This window comes from Scyliorhinus torazame, chromosome 18 (genome assembly GCF_047496885.1).
Source record: "Scyliorhinus torazame isolate Kashiwa2021f chromosome 18, sScyTor2.1, whole genome shotgun sequence".
Taxonomy (NCBI): domain Eukaryota; kingdom Metazoa; phylum Chordata; class Chondrichthyes; order Carcharhiniformes; family Scyliorhinidae; genus Scyliorhinus; species Scyliorhinus torazame.
In genome coordinates this window covers 156,688,429-156,708,762 of record NC_092724.1, presented here as the reverse complement: position 1 = coordinate 156,708,762, position 20,334 = coordinate 156,688,429, and the positions used below count along the sequence as shown (strand labels likewise).

The window sequence follows — 20,334 nt, the reverse complement described above, 5'->3', positions numbered from 1 at the left end:
ACAAAAAAAAGTCTGCATAACTGTTTCTTTATTTCCCAAGTGTTTTATGTGAGGAATCGATGCTAGTTTTTTTTCTTCTTTTTATCCTTTTGTACCTAGTAGTTGTTTCACTGGAAAATAGTTTAACCATTACCTTCAGAATAAATTAGTGATTTACAGTCTGTTCCAAATAAAACAACAGGAGTCTTGAAAGAGTTTGTGTTCTTATCAGAAAGCCAATTGGTGAAGGAAAGAACTAAATTGGCAAACATTTATTTACAGAATTGTATATTACACGCATGCACTGCTTAACCCAACAATCACAATTTCAGTCTGTACCTATGTATGGGGGTACAAGTGAATCCCCAGTGTCCACCTCCTACATACATACAATGAAACATCATTAATGTACAGTTAACATGTAATACTAAGGTGGCAAGGATAATACAAGGAAAAGCACAGCACAAAGTCAATGCCTCCATCCATCTCTCCAGCATTGACTTCAAATGCAGTATTTGCTATCAGTTATGCAACTCGAAACTTGGTCTAATGTCACAACACCAAGCTCGACTGTAAACAGTCTTTTTTAATTTACTGAGCATTTCCATCAAAGCAAGGGAAGAGTCCATCGTGACTGAGATGGAACAGTGTAAGATTGCATGGGCATACGCGAAAAGGTAGAAAAATATCCATTCAAACTGAACCAATGTCTGAACACCTCATACAGTGTAACACTTCTTAATGTATTAGTTTGAAGTGGAGTGACTTTTACCACCAACTCACTACTTTCCTTGGACCTCTTGCAATATGTCGGCTTTTAGAACTTGGATTTTGCATCATTCCAACTCCTGTATTATGATTTTAAATAATTTTCTACCCGTTCCAACCTCATTGATAAGCTTGGCATGCAGAAATGGGACCTATTGCCCCTTGATCCTTCTCTGCCATTCATTAAAATTGCGGTTGACCTTCAGCATCAACTCTCGTTTGCCCTTGATTGACTTGGGAGTCCGAAGGTCTGTCAAATGTGTGGCATCTTGGCACAGTGGTGAGCACTGCTGCCTCACCGCTCCAGGGATCCGGGTTCAATTCTGACCTCTGATGACTATGTGAAGTTTGCACATTCTCCCCGTGTCTGTGTGAGTTTCCTCCGGGTGCTCCAGTTTCCTCCCATAGTCCAAAGATATGCAGGCTTGGTGAATTGGTCATGCTAAATTGCCCCTTAGTGTCCAAAGGTTAGGTGGGGTTACAGGGATAGGGTGGGGCTCTGGGCCTAGGTAGGGTGCTCTATCGGAGCAGGGGCTGGTGCAGATCTGATGGGCCGAATGGCCTCCTGCACTGTAGGGATTCTATTAATCTCAAATTTGATTGACCATCAACAACTTTCTGGAGTAGAGAATTTCAAAAATGTACAGCCCCTCATTCTGATCTTCATTCTAAATGACCAACCTCATATCCTGAGACTTTGATACCACATACTCATCTCAGGAGTCAATCTTGGCAACTTTTGTTGATCCCCTCCAACGTAAAGCATTTCCTTTCTTTGGTATGCAATCTGAAACTGATGTAATAATCCAGGTGGTTTGACCAAATCGTGTACAATTGTAGCAGGACTTATTTGTTCTTGTACCCCTCCCTTGCAGTAAAGGCTAACATACCATTCGCCTTCTGAACTGTTTACTATACCTGCATATTAGCTTTGTAATTAATGAGCTGGGAAACTCAAATCCCTCTCACACTATTACAACCACAGCAGATGTTATTTTCTGAGCAAGCCAAATCCCAGAAGGAAACCTGTCTTACTGATTGTAACCTTTTTTCTGTATTTTGAAAATGAGGAGTAAAAGCTACTGGTCCCAGATGCATAGAACTCCAGTCATACTTTCAGGATTAAAAAAAAATTAAAAGGTTTATTTCGCAAAATAAAGTTAAGAACACAAGATTAAAGTTACGCATTTAAAACGGTCTTGCAAAACATTCCCCAAAAAGCTCACTTGGTTGGAACGCACAAGTAAACACCTTCTTAGCAACAAGTCCCTTTTGAATTTTTATAGTTAAAAGGTATTACAGTATTACCCAATGCAAAAACTTCTGCCACTTTAATAAAGGTACACCACAGGACTTCTCAAACTCTCCCGTTCTGCTGTGGAAATCAAGAATGTTCAGAAACAACCTGCTTTGCGAAACAAAGACTTTTCTGGTCTGACTTAATGGCTGTTTAGGATTTCATAGCTTCCCTCAGCACACAGCTGGTCTCAGGACATCACCCCACACAACACAGCTCAACATCTTTCCTTCAATATCCGTTTCCCCTTTCAGCTCCGATTCTAGTGAATTCTACTTACAAAACCTAAAAATCTTTCATGTTTCCCTATTCCCTCCACTTTCAGGTTAAATATCACTTAATACCCTTGTTTACTAATGAAACCTTTGTAAGTTGCAAAAGTTCCTTAAAATCCCTTTTGCAATTTAATAGCTGAAAAGCAAAGTCTCCACCAGTCTCCTTTTGCAAATGTTTAAAACCCAACCTATTTATTTGTAAATCCAACTTCACCATAGCCCTTTATCTCTCCGCGTAATCATGGGCATACGCACACAACCTTCTATATAGGATACCACTATACTCTCAAAAATATTAAAGAAAAATAACATCTCTGGTCACCATACCAACATAAAAAAATTTCTAACCATTTAAAAAGATTGCTTTTCTCCTATTCCTAACAAAGTAAATAACTACACATTATCTCACCTTTTACTCCAGTTGGCATCTTCTTCCCAAGTCATGTAATCTATTTACATCTCTGCAAACTGCTATTACCTTCCCACCTAGCTTCGTATCATCGTCAAACATGGGTACATACACTCAGCCCCTTCATTGAGTCATTCATGTAGATAGTAAATAACTAAGCAACACCTCCCCCCTCTTCTCCCCCCCCCCCCCCCCCCCTCCCCGAACTGATACCCAGTGCCCTAATAGTAATAGTTTGACCACCTGACCTGTTTATTCCTATTCTTTTTGCCCTTGAACTGTTTCTTGATCCATGCATATATATTACTCTTAAGAGCTCGGGGTTATCTTGTGTAACAACCTCCCGTGTGGCACCTTCTTGAATGCTGTTGAAAATTCAAATGTACTGCACCACAAACTACCGTGCTAGTTTGGCATCCTCAAAATATTCCAGCCAGTTTGTCAAACGCAATTTCCCTTTCATAAAACCATGTGACTGCCTAATCATATCACGATTTGCTCAGTGTCGTTTTACAACTTCCTCAATAATGGATTCCAGCAATTTCCTGACAATCTCCTCTCAGGATAGTTAGCCTGTCATCCCATGTTTTCTCTTTCCCACACTTCTTGAAGTATCTTGCTAGTTTACTCCCATATTCTACTTTGTTCCTCATCAGTTTTTTTTGGCTGGTTTCTAATCCTCAAACGTACTACCCTTATTGGCAACATAATGCTCTTTCAATTGAATGCTATGCTTAACCATTTTAATTCGCCATTGATGGATTGCTTTTTCCCATCTAGTTTATACTTGTCAGCATGTTTGTTGAGAATCGTACAGCAATGTATTTAGGGAAGTCTTAACAATGCAAGACAATACACAATAAATGGACACTGAGAAATGTAATGGGATAGAATGGCATTGAACTACATATTCATAGATGAGGTGGTCAAGAAGGCATGAGATACTTACCAATTTTAGCTGAGGCATAAATATAAGGTAGGAGGGTATGCTAGAAATGTGTAAAACACTAGGCCACAAGGGCAGCACGTGGTGCAGTGGTTAGCACTGGGACTACGGCGCTGGGGACCCAGGTTCGAATCCCGGCACTGGGTCACTGTCCGTGTGGAGTTTGCATATTCTCCCCGTGTCTGTGTGGGTTTCACCCACACAACCCAAAGATATGCAGGTTAGGTGGATTGGCAACGCTAAATTGCCATTTAATTGGAAAAAAAAATAATTGGGCAATCTAAATTTATTTTTAAAAACACTAGGCCACGGCTGGAGTACTGCACGCAATTCAGGTCGCCGTTTTATAGTCAAAATGTAGTTGCATTCGGGAGGGTACAGAGTAGGTTTAAAGGGATGTTCTGTGGAGAATTTTAGTGACAGGAGCAGATTTGAAATGAAATGAAAAATGAAAATCGATTATTGTCACAACTAGGCTTCAAATGAAGTTACTGTGAAAAGCCCCTAGTCGCCACATTCCGGCGCCTGTTCGGGGAGGCTGGTACGGGAATTGAACCGTGCTGCTGGCCTGCCTTGGTCTGCTTTAAAAGCCAGCGATTTAGCCCAGTGTGCTAAACCAGCCCCAAGATAGGCTAGGGTTGTAATCTTTGGAACAGAGGAAGCTGAGAGGAGACCTAAATGAAGTGTGCAAAATTGAGGGGTCTAAATAGAATGGATAGAAAGGCTCTATTCTCCCTGAATTAGGGATCCTTAACCTGAATGAGAGATCCATAACCAAAAGGCACAGATTTGGGGTAGGAGGCAAGAGGTTTAGATTTGTGGGAAAATATTTTCATGCTGGGGATCTGTAAAAGTTCTTCCTGCCTGGAAGCAGAAACCCTCGCAACATTTAAAATACTTGGTGCTGTAACCTACAAGACTTTGGATTAAGAACTGGAAAGTGGGATTAGGCTAGATGGCTTTTTGTTAACCAGTACACGCACGATGGACCAAATGGCCTCCTGAGCTGTAAATTCCAATGGTTCTATGATTTCTTTATGATTAAATGTTCGCAGGTGCGGCGCAGTGGTTAGCATTGCTGCCTACGGCGCTGAGGACCCGGGTTCGAATCCCGGCCCTGGGTCACAATCTGTGTGGAGTTTGCACATTCACCCCGTGTCTGTGTGGGTTTCACCCCCACAGCCCACAGATGTGCAGGTTGGGTCGATTGGCCATGCTAAATTACCGCTTAATTGGAAAAAATAATAATAATCGGGTACTCTTTATTAAAAAAATTTTTTTTAATGTAATTAAATGTTCGCCATTACTTATCTCTGTCATATCTTTTAATCTCATTTCCCAATCTGCCTTATGTAACTGGCTTTATTTTAAGTTTCATACTCTAGATTTAAACTTATGTGCATCACTTTCAAACTTCATGTGAAATTCTACCTCATTATGATCACTCTTCTCAGAGAATTTCTGATTCAGCAATTACTAAATAACCCACTCTTATTCTACAAGGCATAATCTAAAATTTTTCCTGGTTGATTCCACAACATATTGTTCGAAGAAACTGTGTCTAATATGTTCAGTGAACTTGAGTTCCACACTACTTTTGACGACCCGATATGTCTTATCTATGTAAAATGTAAGGCCTCCTGTGATCGGGAAGACTGCTGGATTGAATGGAAAATAAAAACTCCCAAATTCGGTCTGCTATATATGAGTCTTCAAGTCGATAAATATAAAGAATTTGAAAGGCTGATATGTGGAGAGAGCTACCTTTTTGGTTATCAGAAGAATTCTCAAAAAGGAATCACACAGCAAAATATTATAGATTTAATTTCCCCATCTGATTTTGTTTATTCATCTTTATCCATTCTATCAAAATACTTTGCAATTTTTTTTTTGTTTGTCATGTAAAGAACAAAATGAAAAGGACCATGAAATTAAGAGACCGGGAAGTTCAGATGATGGACCACTTTTGTAATATGAAGTTTGAATGTTATGTTAAGCATATGCTAACATTGATGTGATCTTGAGAGTTTTCATAAAGCCTATTATTACTGGTGATTAGCAGTATGTTACTCCAATATCTTTTTGCCTAGATATCGATTGCAAACCGTGAAATCCTTAGCGGGTGTAAGCCTCATGTTGCGGTTATTGTGGGCATGCTTACGATGGGATGACATGGCAGTTAAACCACCATCAGGAGTCACCAGTGCTCGCACAGGTATGGGAGACACTAGGACAACTGTGGCTATGATTTAAAGGTTGCATTTTTTGTTACTTTTAGGGAAAGAGGGTTTCAACTGCTTCTAGTGACCTTCCTTCCATAAGGTTAGAAGTGGGATTTTTGCTAATACATAATGTTCAGCACCATTCGTGACTCCTCCGATACTGAAGCAGTCCATACTCAGAAGCAGCAAGATCTGGATCAAGGTTTGGGTTGATAAGTGGGAAGGATCATAGAATTTACAGTGCAGAAGGAGGCCATTTGGCCCATTGAGTCTGCACTGGCCCCTGGAAAGAGCACCCTACCTAAGCTCCTACCTCCACCCTAACCCCACATCTCCACCCTATCCCCGTAACCCCACCTAACCTGCACATCTTTGGACTGTGGGTGGAAACCGGATCACACGGAGAAACCCACTCAGACACTGGGAGAACGTGCAAACTCCGCACAGACAGTGACCCAAGCCGGGAATCGAACCTGGGACCCTGGAACTGTGAAGCGACTGTGCTACCTTGCTGCCCATTCGTGCCACACAAGTGTCAGGCAATGACCATTTCCAGGAAGAGAGAATTTAACCATCATCCTTTGTCATTCAATGGCATTACCACCCCTGAAACTTATATGATTCTATAAAACATTTAGATAGTTACATGGGTAAGATGGGTATAGAGGGTTATGGGCCAAGTGCGGGCAACTGGGACTAGCTTAATGGTAAAAACTGGGCGGCATGGACTGGTTGGGCCGAAGGGCCTGTTTCCATGCTGTAAACGTCTATGATTCTATGAATCGCTCATTGTAAATATGTTCGAGATTATCATTGTCCAGAAACTGAACTGACTAGCCTTATAAATACTACGGCTACAAGAAATGGTCAGAGGCTAGAAGTCACTTGACAAGTAACTCACCTGTTGACTCTCCAAACCTGCCCACCATCAACAAAGCTCAAGTCAGGAGTGTGATGGAATACTCTTCCCCTTGCCTTGATAAGTGCAGCTCCAAAAACATTTGAGAAGCTTGACAGCAGCCAAAGCAGCCATTTAATTGGCATCGCATCCACAAACATTCACTCCCTCCACCACTGACGCACAGTAGCCGCAGTGTGTACCATCTACTAGGTGCACTGCAGGAAATCACCAAGGCTCCTTAGACAGCACCTTCCAAACCCACAGCCGCAACCATCTAAGGGCGAGGGTAGAAGTTACACGGGAGCACCACACCTAGATATTCCCCTCCGAGCTACTCCTCGTCCTGACCGTTCCTTCACTCTCACGGGGCCAAAATTCTCAAACTAACACCCTTACAGCACCGTGAGTGTTCCTACACCACATGGACAGCAGCAGTTCAAGAAGTCAGCTCACCACCACCTTGAGGCACTTAGGGGTGGGCAATAAATGCTGGCCTAGCCAATGAAGCCCACATCCTTTGACTGAAGTGTTTTGGCACTCCTGTTAAATGCCTCAAAAGTGAAAGTCATGAGCCTCCCTTCATATGTTCTGCAAGAAATTATGTAATTGCTCATTTGTTTACAGCTAAAATTAGAAGTGATAAAATAGTGATTTGCAGTAAGAAAGTGAGAATTTGCATTGTCCATTAGTGAACATCCATCCCATTCCTAAATAGCGGGGTCTTGATTGATGCAAAGTATCAGCACCAACATTATATTTGATCTTCTCTGTAAATGCTGTGCAATTCTAAGTGTATAGAATTACTTCTAGAAGGATATTGGAGAGTGATTTCTGACAATTTTGCATCGCACCTCATCTTGGGCTTGATCTGACGCTTGATCTTCGGCAAAAGGCCGAGAAGCGATGGTCCTTTTGAAAAATTATATCCCACTCGAAATTAGTGAAACTTGATAGGTCAGCAATATTGACTTTGATATCTACAGCAAATTTATTTATAACTGCGCATCAAATGGTGAGATATTGAAAATATCCAATTCGGGAAAATACTAAATTCAAACTCTGGACTGTATCAAATAACTTGCCTTATCTCAATTGGGGCAGTAATAGGCCTGCTACATGCATCCCTAGCTTGCAGTAGGGGGAAGATAAAGTAGCTCCTGGCATAAAAAGAAATTTATCTGTCAGTAAGTACTTTGATATGAATGTCCACAAGAATAGCACTGGGACTTTCATGATCCACTAGCCGAACAATATTCATGGTATAGATTGGCACAAGAGTCATGGCTATATGTTGACGTGTCGGACCGTTACCATTGGCACCCCAAGAGCAAGCTGGGGAAAACTGGTCAAAGGACCAAGTTCATAGAAACTGCTAGACCATCTATTTCAGACCAGTTTTGTTACTTTTAATAATCAAGCTTATTGCCCAAAATCATAAATATAGAAAAATATATTTTTGTCCAGTTGTGTCAAAACTTTAAGTGATGACTCTTGCTAAGTCAATAATTAAGATGCAATCTGATGTTTTGTAGACATTGAAAAGAAAGATAAACTCATCCATGTTATAACATTGCAGAAACCACAGAAACTGATATCACTACTACTGAGATTATCAAGCGAAGAGATGTTGGTCCATATGGAATCCGTTCGGAGTACTGCATTCGGAAGATTATCTGTCCTATTGGTGTTCCTGAAACCCCTAAAGGTATAGTTCATCTTGAGATAAATGTTTACAGTTGAATACGGTATATTCTGTATATCTGTCTGTTCTGTTTTAATTTTGGTACACAATCTCATTCTGATCTTTTTGAAATTTACATGACATGGGGTCATAGATTTACGGTAAGGGGCAGGGGATTTGAGGAGAAACTTCACCCAGAGGGTGGTAGGAATTTGGAACTTGCTGCCTGAAAGGGTGATAGAGGCGGAAATCTTCATGGCATTTAAGAAGCATTTAGATGAGCGATTGAAAAGCCATCGTGCAGGCACAATGGGCTGAAAAACCTCTTTTTGTGCTGCAAAAACTCTGACTCTCGACTTAAATGTAAAACCTGAGTTTGGAACTCTTCCTTTTCCCTTGAATCTCGTATGCGGTTCAGTCACCATGTGGTCAGTAAATGCTAAATGATTCTTCATCATCAGATTGTTAGTCAATACTGGTTTGTTAATTATCTTTTTAAAAAAAAATATATTTATTCAAGTTTTTCAACAAATTTTCAACAACCCCGCCTCCCCCCCCCCAACAAAAAGAAAGCAACAAGAACACAATAAGTAGAAATTATATATTGGATTTCCCCCATATACAGTAACCCCCCCCATATAACAGTAAAAGCACAAATGGGGGGAAAAAACCCACCTTAACCCAAACACTACCCCAAGAGAAACCCCGCCCCTGGGCTGCTGCTGACCTCCTAACGCCCCGTGAGATAGTCTAGGAACGGTTGCCACCGCCTGAGGAACCCCTGCACAGACCCTCGCAAGGCAAACTTTATCCGCTCCAGCTTGATGAACCCTGCCATGTCATTGATTCCACACTCGGGGGCTTCGCATCCTTCCATAGTAGTAAAATCCTCCGCCGGGCTACCAGGGACGCAAAGGCCAGAATACCGGCCTCTTTCGCCTCCTGCACTCCCGGCTCGTTTGATACCCCAAATATTGCTAATCCCATTCTCGGCTTGACCGCGGCATTCACCACCATGGACATAGTCCTCGCTAAACCCCTCCAAAACCCATCCAGTGCCGGGCACGACCAGAACATATGGAAGTGATTTGCCAGGCTCCCCGAGCACCTCCCACATCTGTCCTCCACTCCAAAGAACCTACTCAACCTCACCCCTGTCATATGCGCTCTGTGAGTAACCTTGAACTGTATTAGGCTGAGCCTGGCGCAAGAGGAGGAAGAATTAACCCTACTTGGCATCAGCCCACAGACCCTCATCTATCTCCTCCCCAAGCTCCTCCTCCCACTTGCCCTTTAACTCTTCCACCGAGGCCGCCTCCTCTTCCTGCAGCTCCTGATAAATCACCGAAACCTTGCCTTCTCCAACCCATACAACCGAAATCACCCTATCCTGAATCCCACGTGCCGGAAGCAGTGGGAATTCCCTCACCTGCCGCCTCACAAACGCCCTCACTTGCATGTACCTGAAAGCGTTTCCCGGGGGTAGCCCAAACTTCTCCAAAGCCCCTAGTCTCGCAAACATCCCATCGATGAACAGGTCCCCCATTCTTCTAATCCCTGCCCGATGCCAGCTCCGAAACCCCCCATCCATCCTTACCGGGACGAACCGATGGTTCTCCCGAATCGGGGACCAAACCGAGGTCCCCACCTCGCCCCTGTGTCGCCTCCACTGCCCCCAGATCTTCAGTGTCGCCGCCACCACTGGACTTGTGGTGTACCTTGTCGGCGAGAGTGGCAGCGGTGCCGTCACCAGTGCCCTCCAGCTCGTGCCCACACAGGACGCCATCTCTAACCTCTTCCATGATGCCCCCTCTCCCTCCATTACCCACTTACGGATCATCGCCACATTGGCTGCCCAATAATAGCCACACAGATTCGGCAGCGCCAGCCCCCCTCCCGCCGCTATGCTCCAGAAACACCCTTTTCACCCTCGGGGTCTTATTCACCCACACAAATCCCATGATGCTCCTGCTTACCCGTATGAAAAAGGCCTTGGGGATCAAAATGGTTACCGACTGCACCATACCTGCCAGTGAGAGTGGCAGCATATCCCATCCCTTAAAATCCTCCTCCATCTGCTCCACCAACCACGTCAAATTAAGCTTGTGCAGTGCCCCCCCAATTCCTAGCTACTTGGATCCCCAGGTACCGAAAGCTCCTTTCCGCCCTCTTCAGCAGTAACTCATCTATCCCCATTCCCTGGTCCCCTGAGTGCACCACAAAGAGCTCACTCTTCCCTACGTTGAGTTTATACCCTGAAAAGTCCCCAAACTCCCTAAGGATCCGCATGACCTCCAGCATCCCCCTCCACTGGATCCGCAACATACAACAGGTCATCGGCATACAACGACACCCGGTGTGCCACCCCCGAACCAATCTCCTCCATTTCCTGGACTCCCTCTGTGCCATGGCCAGCGGCTCAATTGCCAGTGCAAACAACAAGGGGGATAATGTCTCATCCCCCGGTACAGCCAAAAGTACTCCAGCCTCCGCCAGTTCGTAGCCACACTCGCCATCGGGGCTCTATATAGCAGCCTGACCCAACTGATGGACCCCTCCCCGAACCCAAACCTCCGCAACACTTCCCAAAGATACTCCCACTCCACCCGATCAAAGGCCTTCTCCGCGTCCATAGCTGCCACTACCTCCGCTTCCCCCTCCACCGAGGGCATCATAATCACATTGAGGAGCCTTCGCACATTTGCATTTAGCTGCCTACCCTTCTCGAATCCCGTCTGGTCCTCATGAATCCCCCCGGGACACAGTCCTCCATTCTCGTAGCGAGCACCTTTGCCAGCAACTTAGCGTCAACATTGAGGAGCGAGATCGGTCTATACGACCCACATTGCAATGGATCCTTGTCCCACTTCAAGATCAAAGAAATCAGCACCCTGGACATTGTCGGGGGCAAGGTCCCCTCCTCCCTCGACTTATTAAAAGTCCTCCTCAGCAACGGGCCCAGCAGGTCCACGTATTTCCTATAAAATTCAACCGGGAACCCATCCGGCCCCGGGGCCTTCCCCGCCTGCATGTTCCCCAATCCTTTAACCAGCTCCTCCAGCCCAATCGCCGCCCCCAAACCAGCCACCTGCTCCTCCTCCACCCTCAGGAACCTCAGCTGATCTAGGAATCGTCGCATCCCCATCTCCCCCGCTGGGGGCTCAGACCTGTACAGATCCCCATCGAAGTCCCTAAATACCTTGTTTATTCTCACCGCACTACTCACCGTATTCCCTCCTCTATCCCCTTGCGCTTTCCTCCACTGTGCCTCTGCTTTCCCCGTAGTCATCAGATTGAATTCCGTCTGGAGGTTCCGTCGCTTCCTAAGTAGCCCCTCCTCGGGGGCCTCTGCATAACTTCTGTCCACCCTTAAAATCTCCCCCACCAACCTCTCCCTCTCCCTCCTCTCTCTTCTCCCTGTGGGCCCTAATGGAGATTAGCTCTCCCCTGACCACCGCCTTCAACGCCTCCCAGACTACCCCCACCTGCACCTCCCCGTTGTCATTGGCCTCCAAGTATCTTTCAATACACCCCCGCACCCGCCCGCACACCCTCTCATCCGCCAGCAGTCCCACATCGAGGTGCCACAGCGGGCGCTGGCCCCTCTCCTCCCCCAACTCCAGCTCCACCCAATGCGGGGTGTGGTCCGAGATGGCTATGGCCGAGTATTCCGTTCCCTCCACTTTTGGGATTAGCGCCCTACTCAAAATGAAAAAATCTATCCTGGAGTAGGCTCTATAGACGTGGGAAAAGAAGGAAAATTCCCTGGCCTGCGGCCTGGCAAACCTCCATGGATCCACTCCCCCCATCTGGTCCATCAACCCCATGAGCACCTTGGCCGCAGCCGGCCTCTTACCCGTCCTGGACCTAGAACGGTCCAGTGCTGGGTCCAGCACCGTGTTAAAGTTTCCCCCCCCCCCCAGTATCAAGCTTCCTACCTCCAGATCCGGAATCCGACCCAACATACGTTTCATAAATCCGGCATCAACCCAATTCGGGGCATATACGTTCACCAGTATCACCCGCACCCCCTGCAACCTACCACTCACCATCACATATCGACCTCCACTATCCGCTACAATATTCAGTGGCTCGAACGACACCCGCTTCCCCACCAGTATTGCAACCCCTCTGTTCTTCGCATCCAGCCCTGAATGAAAGACCTGCCCTATTCATCCCTTTCTCAGCCTAACCTGATCTGCCACCTTCAAATGCGTCTCCTGGAGCATAACCACGTCTGCCTTCAGTCCCTTTAAGTGCACGAACACCCAGGCCCTCTTGATCGGCCCGTTCAGGCCCCTCACATTCCAAGTTATCAGACGGATCAGGGGGCTACTCGCCCCCCCCCCCTCCCCCGCCGACTGGCCATCTCCTTTTCTAGGCCAGCCACGTGCCCGCGCCTCCTGCACCCTCCAGTCCCCAGGCGGCGGACCCCCACCCGACCACCTCTCCTACTTCCAGCTCCCCTTTGGCCAATGCAGCAGCAACCCAGTCCCCCCCCGTTAGATCCTCATCTAGCCATTTTGCTCCTCCCGTGACACTCCCGTAAGTCAGCTGACTCCTGCTGACCCCGGCCTCTCCCGCCATTCCATCGACCCCCCAGTCTGAGAATCCCCCCCATCCCATGGCAGTCAGTGCGCGCTCCTCTCCATCACTGCCCCGCCCCCATCCTTCCCTCGCACGGGAAAAAGCCCGCGCTTCCCGTCTGAGCCGGCCCCACTCCCTCTGGCGCAGCTCCTTTTTGCGGCCTCACCCCAACTCCCCATCCCCGGGCCTCCACCCCCCCGCCCCCGCTGGGCCCTGCCCCTCCAACGCCGACGCCCACACTCTCCCACAGCCCCCACATCAAATCCATTCACCCAGCACCGCAACAAAAGAACATTCCCCAACACAGTAAACAACCCCCCACGACAAACCCTCAGTTTGAGTCCAACATTTCAGCCTGGATAAAGTTCCATGCCTCATCAGGCGTTTCAAAATAATGGTGCCGATCTTGGAACGTGACCCACAATCGCGTTGGCTGCAGCACCCCGAACTTCACCCCCTTCTGATGGAGAACCGCCTTAGCCCGGTTAAAACCAGCTCTCTTCTTTGCCACCTCCGCACTCCAGTCCTGGTAAATACAGATGTCCGTGTTCTCCCACCTGCTGCTCCGTTCTTTTTTGGCCCATCTCAGGACACACTCTCTGTCCATAAAGCGGTGGAACCTCACCACTACAGCCCTTGGCGGCTCGTTGGCTTTGGGTCTCCTTGCCAGGACCCGATGAGCCCCATCCAGCTCCAGGAGCCTCAGGGAAGCTCCCACGCCCATCAGCGAATTGAGCATCGTGCTCATATATGCGCCGGCATCGGGCCCCTCCACTCCTTCAGGGAGACCCAGAATCCGAAGATTCTTCCTCCTCGACCTATTCTCCAGGTCCTCAAATTTTTCCTGCCATCTCTTGTGCAGCGCCTCGTGCGCCTCCACCTTCACCGCCAGGCCCAAGATCTCGTCCTCGTTCTCCGAGACTTTTTGCCGCACCTCCTGGATCGCTGCCCATTGGGCCTTCTGGGTCTCCACAAGCTTCTCAATCGCCGCCTTCATTGGTGGCAGCATTTCTGTCTTCAGCTCCGCAAAGCAGCGTTTAAGGAATTCCTGCTGCTCCTGCGACCACTGCGCCCATGCTGCTTGGTCGCCACCCGCCGCCATCTTGCTTTTCCTCCCTCGCACTTTCCGCTGCACCAGGATCACTTTTTTAACCGCTCCACTCCTGGGCCAATCCATATAATGTCGGGGGAAACCTTGCTGTCACCTTCCCACACTGGGAGCCGTCGAACAATTGCCGTTGGGGCCCCTCTGAAGAGCCCAAAAGTCCGTTCCTGGCGGGAGCTGCCGAACGTGCGACCTACCTCGGCATAGCCGCAACCGGAAGTCTGGTTAGTTAATTGTCATTAAATCTGCTATAACCTGTATTGCTTTTACTGCTGGAATGGTTCTCCATCCAGCTTGTGAAAATTTAAATCTCACAAAATTTATCCATCCTCCATTACTCCTAGCGTGGGATCTGTTTTTAAATAAATCCACAATGGTATTCCTTAACTCTGCCCGTACTGTTCATAGAATCTTAGTATCCCTATAGTGCAGAAGGAGGCCATTCTGCCCAATGTGTCTGCACTGATTATCTGAAAGAGCACTAACCCAAGCACACCTAACCTGCACATCTCTGGACACCTATGGGGCAATTTAGCTTGGTCATCCACCTAACCTGCACGTCTTTGGACTGTGGGAGGAAACCGGAGCACCTGGAGGAAACCCACCGGGAGAACGTGAAACCTCTAGTCACCCAAGGCTGGAATTGAACCTTGGTCCTTGGCGCTCTGAGGCAGCAGTGCTGACCACAGTACCACCTTGCTCTCTCTCTCCCCCCCCCCCGCGTTTCATTGCCTCAACTTCCTTATTGAAAGGCTTTCTTTTTTTCTGCTCCTGTTATTGTACATTTTATCAATATTGTTTCGCCACCTCCATTCCCAATTTGCCTGTCCTTTCTAAAGCTATGCATATTTCATGCCTAGTCATGCCTCGCTTGTAGCTGAGTCTCGGTGATGCCAACAACATTGTGCCCAGATGCTGATGATATTGTTCTTCAGTCTCAGTAGTTTTATTTCTTACCCTCTGTACATTTCTGCACAGTGCAGTTATTTGAATAGAGACCAATCTGTCCATGGACATTTTCTATACGTTTTGCCTCACTATGGATTTTCCCAAGTTTAAATCATCTCCCACTGTCCCATTTACCCACTTATTGGATAGTCTATTTCACCTTCCATTGAGAATTTCTGCAATGCCTACAAAATGGCTGAGATACCGAGGATGCAGAGCAACACAGTTTAACATGAGTGCTGAGCTACAATTCTACTGGGAACCAAATTTTTGATCGAAATGTTGACTGATGCAATCTCCATTTATTTCATTTTGGTAACTCTTAACTGGGCCTCGAGATGAAACTGTTTTTTCGACCCTTTACTTGGGGCTGTGGGGACTTGAAGAGAATGTTTTCTGTGTCACGACCCCCTGGTCTAGTACACGGTCAATTCCAACCCCACTTGACGCGGATCCAAACACACAAGTGAAATTAGATGTTAATTTGAAATACCCGAGGACCTTGGCTGAGCCCAATAAACTGCAGTCACCAGGTTTGTAAACTTAACACATCAAAATAACCTTTTCTTATTTAATAGTAATATTAAACTGACAAAAATATAATTGACTACCTAAAAGCCCTTACCCAATCTCACTCCTTTCCAACTCGGCCCACTCTGTACACACAGACGGACAACATTGAGCGAAAGGGTGGTGTAGGGGGAAGAAAAATGATAAAGTAAAAAGGGTAAAAGATCTTGATGCACTATGTTGGTTTTCAGTTAGTCTTTCAGGAGTTCAGTGCTTCAAAGCTGCTTCCTTTTAAGCTTGAGGGGATTTTCTCTGGAATGACTATCTACTTTCCTTGTAGATTCAGGATCATTTCAATTATATAGTGAGGATGTGTCAGGCACACACTGATTTTAGAACAGTAAAACAGTCTGTTACTTCAGCAGAGAAAGAGAGCTCCACCTTCTTTCAAGGTCTAATCACTTCTGACCAGCTCTCTCAGAAACATCCTGCAGGAACCAATCATGCACTGACTGCTGTCAGTCAGAGCACTGTCCCTGGCCAACCCACAGGTTGCCAACCAGCCAATTGAACCGACTTCTTCCAAAGCTGGTTCTTAAGATTTCCTTGGTGCCAGCGAGTCTGTATTCCCGTCTCCAAAAGGAACGCATCCTGGAACACACTGTCCTTAGTAGCAGGCTGCCTCAGCATACGTCCACTGCTGATTGAGTCCACCGACCAAAAATAAGAAAATAAAACAAAAGTAATGGGTACAAAAGGAGCTCCAAAGGAAGGACAATTACATCTGTCAGCTGTTCATGTTGATGCCTTGGTCACTTGGCTGATAAGTAGGCAAAAAAAGAACAGTCATGTATGATTTTACAAATTGAACCTGTAATGGTGGATGTTTCTTTTTTTTAAAAAAAGAAAGTTACTAATTGGTTCACAGTTCAATGATTTTTTGTCTTTTTCCTAATTTTCTATTTTAAAGAAACTCCAACACCGCAGAGGAAAGGTCTTCGATCTAGTGCTTTACGGCCAAAGAAGATTGAGGCTCCAAAACAGACTGGTCCAGTAATAATTGAAACCTGGGTCCCAGAGGAAGAACTGGATTTGTGGGAAATTCGCAATTTTGCCGAGAGGTAGAACAGATTTGGTGCACATCTAGGTTTAATCAGTTAGCAATATAGTGTAGTTTTAGCACCCAACAGATTTTTCAAAAATTTGTATGAGATGTGGGTGTCGCTGGCTCGACCCGCATTTATTGCCCATCCCTAACTGCCCTTGAGAAGGTGGTGGTGAGCTGCTTCTTGAATCGCTACAGTCCTTAATTGGAATTTCTTTTTTCAATTACAAGTTCTAAACTTGCGGAAAATGTTAAATTTGATCAGCAACAACACTTCAGCGCAGCACACTAGTGTAGATGTTCAAAACAGTTGTGTTCCAATTCTATGCTTGCTGATTTCTTGGAACCCCCCAAAAAACTGTTCTATTGTCAGATATTTCAGAAATCATAGCTGGTGTAGAATTTACAATGCAAAAGGAGGCCATTCAGCCCATCGAGTCTGCACTGGCTCTTGGAAAAAGCACCCAACCAAAGCCCATGCCTCCACCTTATCCACGTAATCCACCTCACCTTTATGGACACTAAAAGGCAATTTAGCATGGTCAACCACCTAACCTGCACATCGTTGGACTGTGGAAGGAAACTGGAGCACCCGGAGGAAACCCATGCAGACTCCACACGTACAGTGACCCAAGCCGGGAATCAAACCTGGGACCCTGAAGCTTTGAAGTGGTGCTAACCACTGTGCTACCGTGCTGTCCTAATGCTCCGAGGACAAGGGTTCAAATCCCACCATGGCAGCTGGTGGAATGTAAATTGAATTAATGATCTATGTTCTTTGTAATCTATAGTCTGGTGACCATGAATTCATTTTTTTAAATACATTTAGAGTATCCAATTATTTTTTCCCAATTAAGGGGCAATTTAGCATGGCCAATCCACTTAATCTGCACATCTTTAGGTTGTGGGGGTAAAATCCACGCAGACATGGGAAGAATGTGCAAACTCCACATGGTCAGTGACCCGGGGTCGGGATCGAACCAGAGTCCTCGGCGCCGTGAGGCAGCAGTGCTAACCACTGTGCCACCATGCTTTCTTCTTAAATTCCATAAGTACAATTCTACTTTGGTCTTGTAAAAAAAAAATACAGTTTGTGCATGTCACTGGCTAGGCCAGCATTTATTGCCCACCCCCAACTATCTTCAGAAGGTGGTGGGGAGCTGCCTCCTTGAACAGCTGGTGTCAATGTGGTGTAGGTGCACCCAGTGCTTTTGGAGAGGCTGTTTGCCCCAGCGACAGTGAAGGAACGGCGAAATATTTCCAAGTCAGAATGGTGAGTGACTTGGAGGGGAACTTGGTGCCAACTATTTTTACAATGGAGTCTGATATGTTGGCATTAGGTTGAAACTTGGAATGTGTAAACGAGGGTCAGAAATGGGGAAGAAATTTCAACACATACAGAATTTGGAAATTGGACGAGTGTCATTTATTCTTGAGATCACTGCTCGATAAACATTGTCACAGAAATTTTTAACGAGATTTTTAGGATGTTAATCTAACTATTATTAAAATGCACTGGACTAATTGCTCTCAAGGAAAATTGTCTTCGACCCCAAGGCAGACACTGCCTTAGTAGAAGGCTATAGTTTAATATACAGTGCTTTATTCACAGATCATCATGGCTTTGGGAAAGAAAATAATTTGTGTTATTCATCAATTTGTGTGAATAAATGGTGCAATTCACAACTGGAATGGAAAAATACCCATGTCTTTATGGTTAACAGACACCCCTTAAAATCAGTAGGAGTTTGATGTATCGCTGAATACATATGTTTGCAATGACGTTTACTCCAAGATATAAATCTTCCAAAATGTGTAGCGTTTTAGGCAACATACGCACCACTTTATTTATTACATGCTCGTTGATACGAACACTTAAATATGGAATTAGTTTGTTTGAAGAATTGGGTGTATGCAGTGAAAAAGTGTGCAGGTGAACTGGGTAGAAAAATTAATAGAAGTGTGAATAGACTTTGAAGATTATAAGTTGGTACCTAAAATCAATTAATTTGTTCTATGGTGTATTTTTTTTTACTTCTTCCTTTCATAGACATCTAAAGTAAGAAAAAGTACTTTTCCACTTGAGCATGGAGTGCCAGCATAGGGCACGACTAAGTTAGCACAACAAAACACAGATTACACTATTTTCATTTTCTCAAAACAGCATCAGCATGAACTCTTTCTTTCATATCCCTGTTTCTCATATTAATCATGTCCTGAGTGATGTGCCTATATTGTGTTATATTGAGAGAATATTTGTGAAGTAGACTGTAGGCCATTAGCAATTGGTTCTGGGGAACTAGATGGGCAGCACTGGGTTCAAACTCGGCCCAAGCAGGAGGGAATCTCCTCTTCCTCTGTTTTCTGGTTGTAAAGGTTCCTTGTGAACTGAGTTTGGGCAGTCTGATGCAGTTTCTGCTAAGTACAAAACTGCACTAATTGACAGTGTCACTCCGACTGCAGAATTGCTGCATTGGGAATTCAGAAATGTCTCACTCAAGTAGCAGGAGGAAGCTTTATTCAGTGTCTAACTTGCCATACTTGATTTGGAAGTGCCTGATGGTGATGGTGACACTGGTTGCCTAAAGTAGGAAGAGCTCCACTCAGCACCAGCAAGGTTAGATTTTTTAATAAAGAACCTCTCTAGTTTGGCCAGATTCAAGCTCATCCGGGTTTCAACAGTATTCTGACTAATCCCCTCCTGTAAACTCACCTTTCTTCTTAATTGATTTTGCAAAATGTAAAAAGCCAATTTTCCCAATTTATTTCATGATTGCGTGCTTTTTTGTGAAAATCTGCAAATTGGAATGGTAAACAAATGAAAAATAAAATTTCTATTAAACTCCCAACAACAATTTGCATTTATAAAGCACCTTTAAAGTATTTAAAAATTAAAAATAAAAATTTAGAGTATCCAATAATTTTTTTCCAATTAAGGGACAATTTGGTGTGGCCAATCCACCTAACCTGCATTTCTTTTGGGTTATGGGGGTGAAACCCACGCAGACGCTGGGAGAATGTGCAAACTCCACACAGACATTGACGCGGGGCAGGAATCGAACCTGAGTCCTCGGCGTCGTGAGGCAGCAGTGCTAACCATTGCGCCAACGTGCTGCCCTATCCTGTAAAATAATGAAACATCACAAGGCATTTCATTGTTATCTGCCAAACTTTGATGATCTATATAAAACGAGATTAGGGCAGATGACTATTAAAATTGTGATGTGTCTTAACTGAAGCCAGTGCAGGTCAGCTATCACAGGGGTGATGGGTGAATGGGACTTGGGCGTCAGTACATAGGCAGCAGAGCTTTTGATGACCTAAGTTTACAGAGGATAAAATGTAGGAGGCCAACGAGGAGTGCATTAGATTAGTCAAATCTCAGGGTAAGAAATGGATGAATAGGTTTCAGCAGCCGATGATCTGAGATGGGCAGGGTCAGATAATGATGGAGATGGAGATTGACCATGTAAATTGTGCAGATGTATGGTCAAAAGCTCAGCTCTGGATCAAATGGCACCAAGATTGCAAACAGTCCGGTGCAGCCTTGTGCAGTTGCCAGGGAGAAGAATGGAATTTGTGCCAAGCAATTGGACTTTTG

The 20,334-nt window shown here is 45.4% G+C and overlaps 1 protein-coding gene across 11 annotated transcripts in view; it reads left to right on the top strand.

Annotated features, from left to right (window-relative positions):
• Nucleotides 1-20,334, top strand: part of bptf (bromodomain PHD finger transcription factor) — a 194,879-nt gene that overhangs the window by 114,553 nt on the left and 59,992 nt on the right. For all 11 annotated transcript variants that reach the window (XM_072483721.1, XM_072483720.1, XM_072483722.1 and 8 more), the window contains exons 15-17: nucleotides 5,765-5,889; nucleotides 8,374-8,502; nucleotides 16,599-16,749. In XM_072483721.1, the coding sequence (XP_072339822.1) occupies nucleotides 5,765-5,889; nucleotides 8,374-8,502; nucleotides 16,599-16,749 (405 nt within the window). The remainder of the gene's footprint in view (nucleotides 1-5,764; nucleotides 5,890-8,373; nucleotides 8,503-16,598; nucleotides 16,750-20,334) is intronic.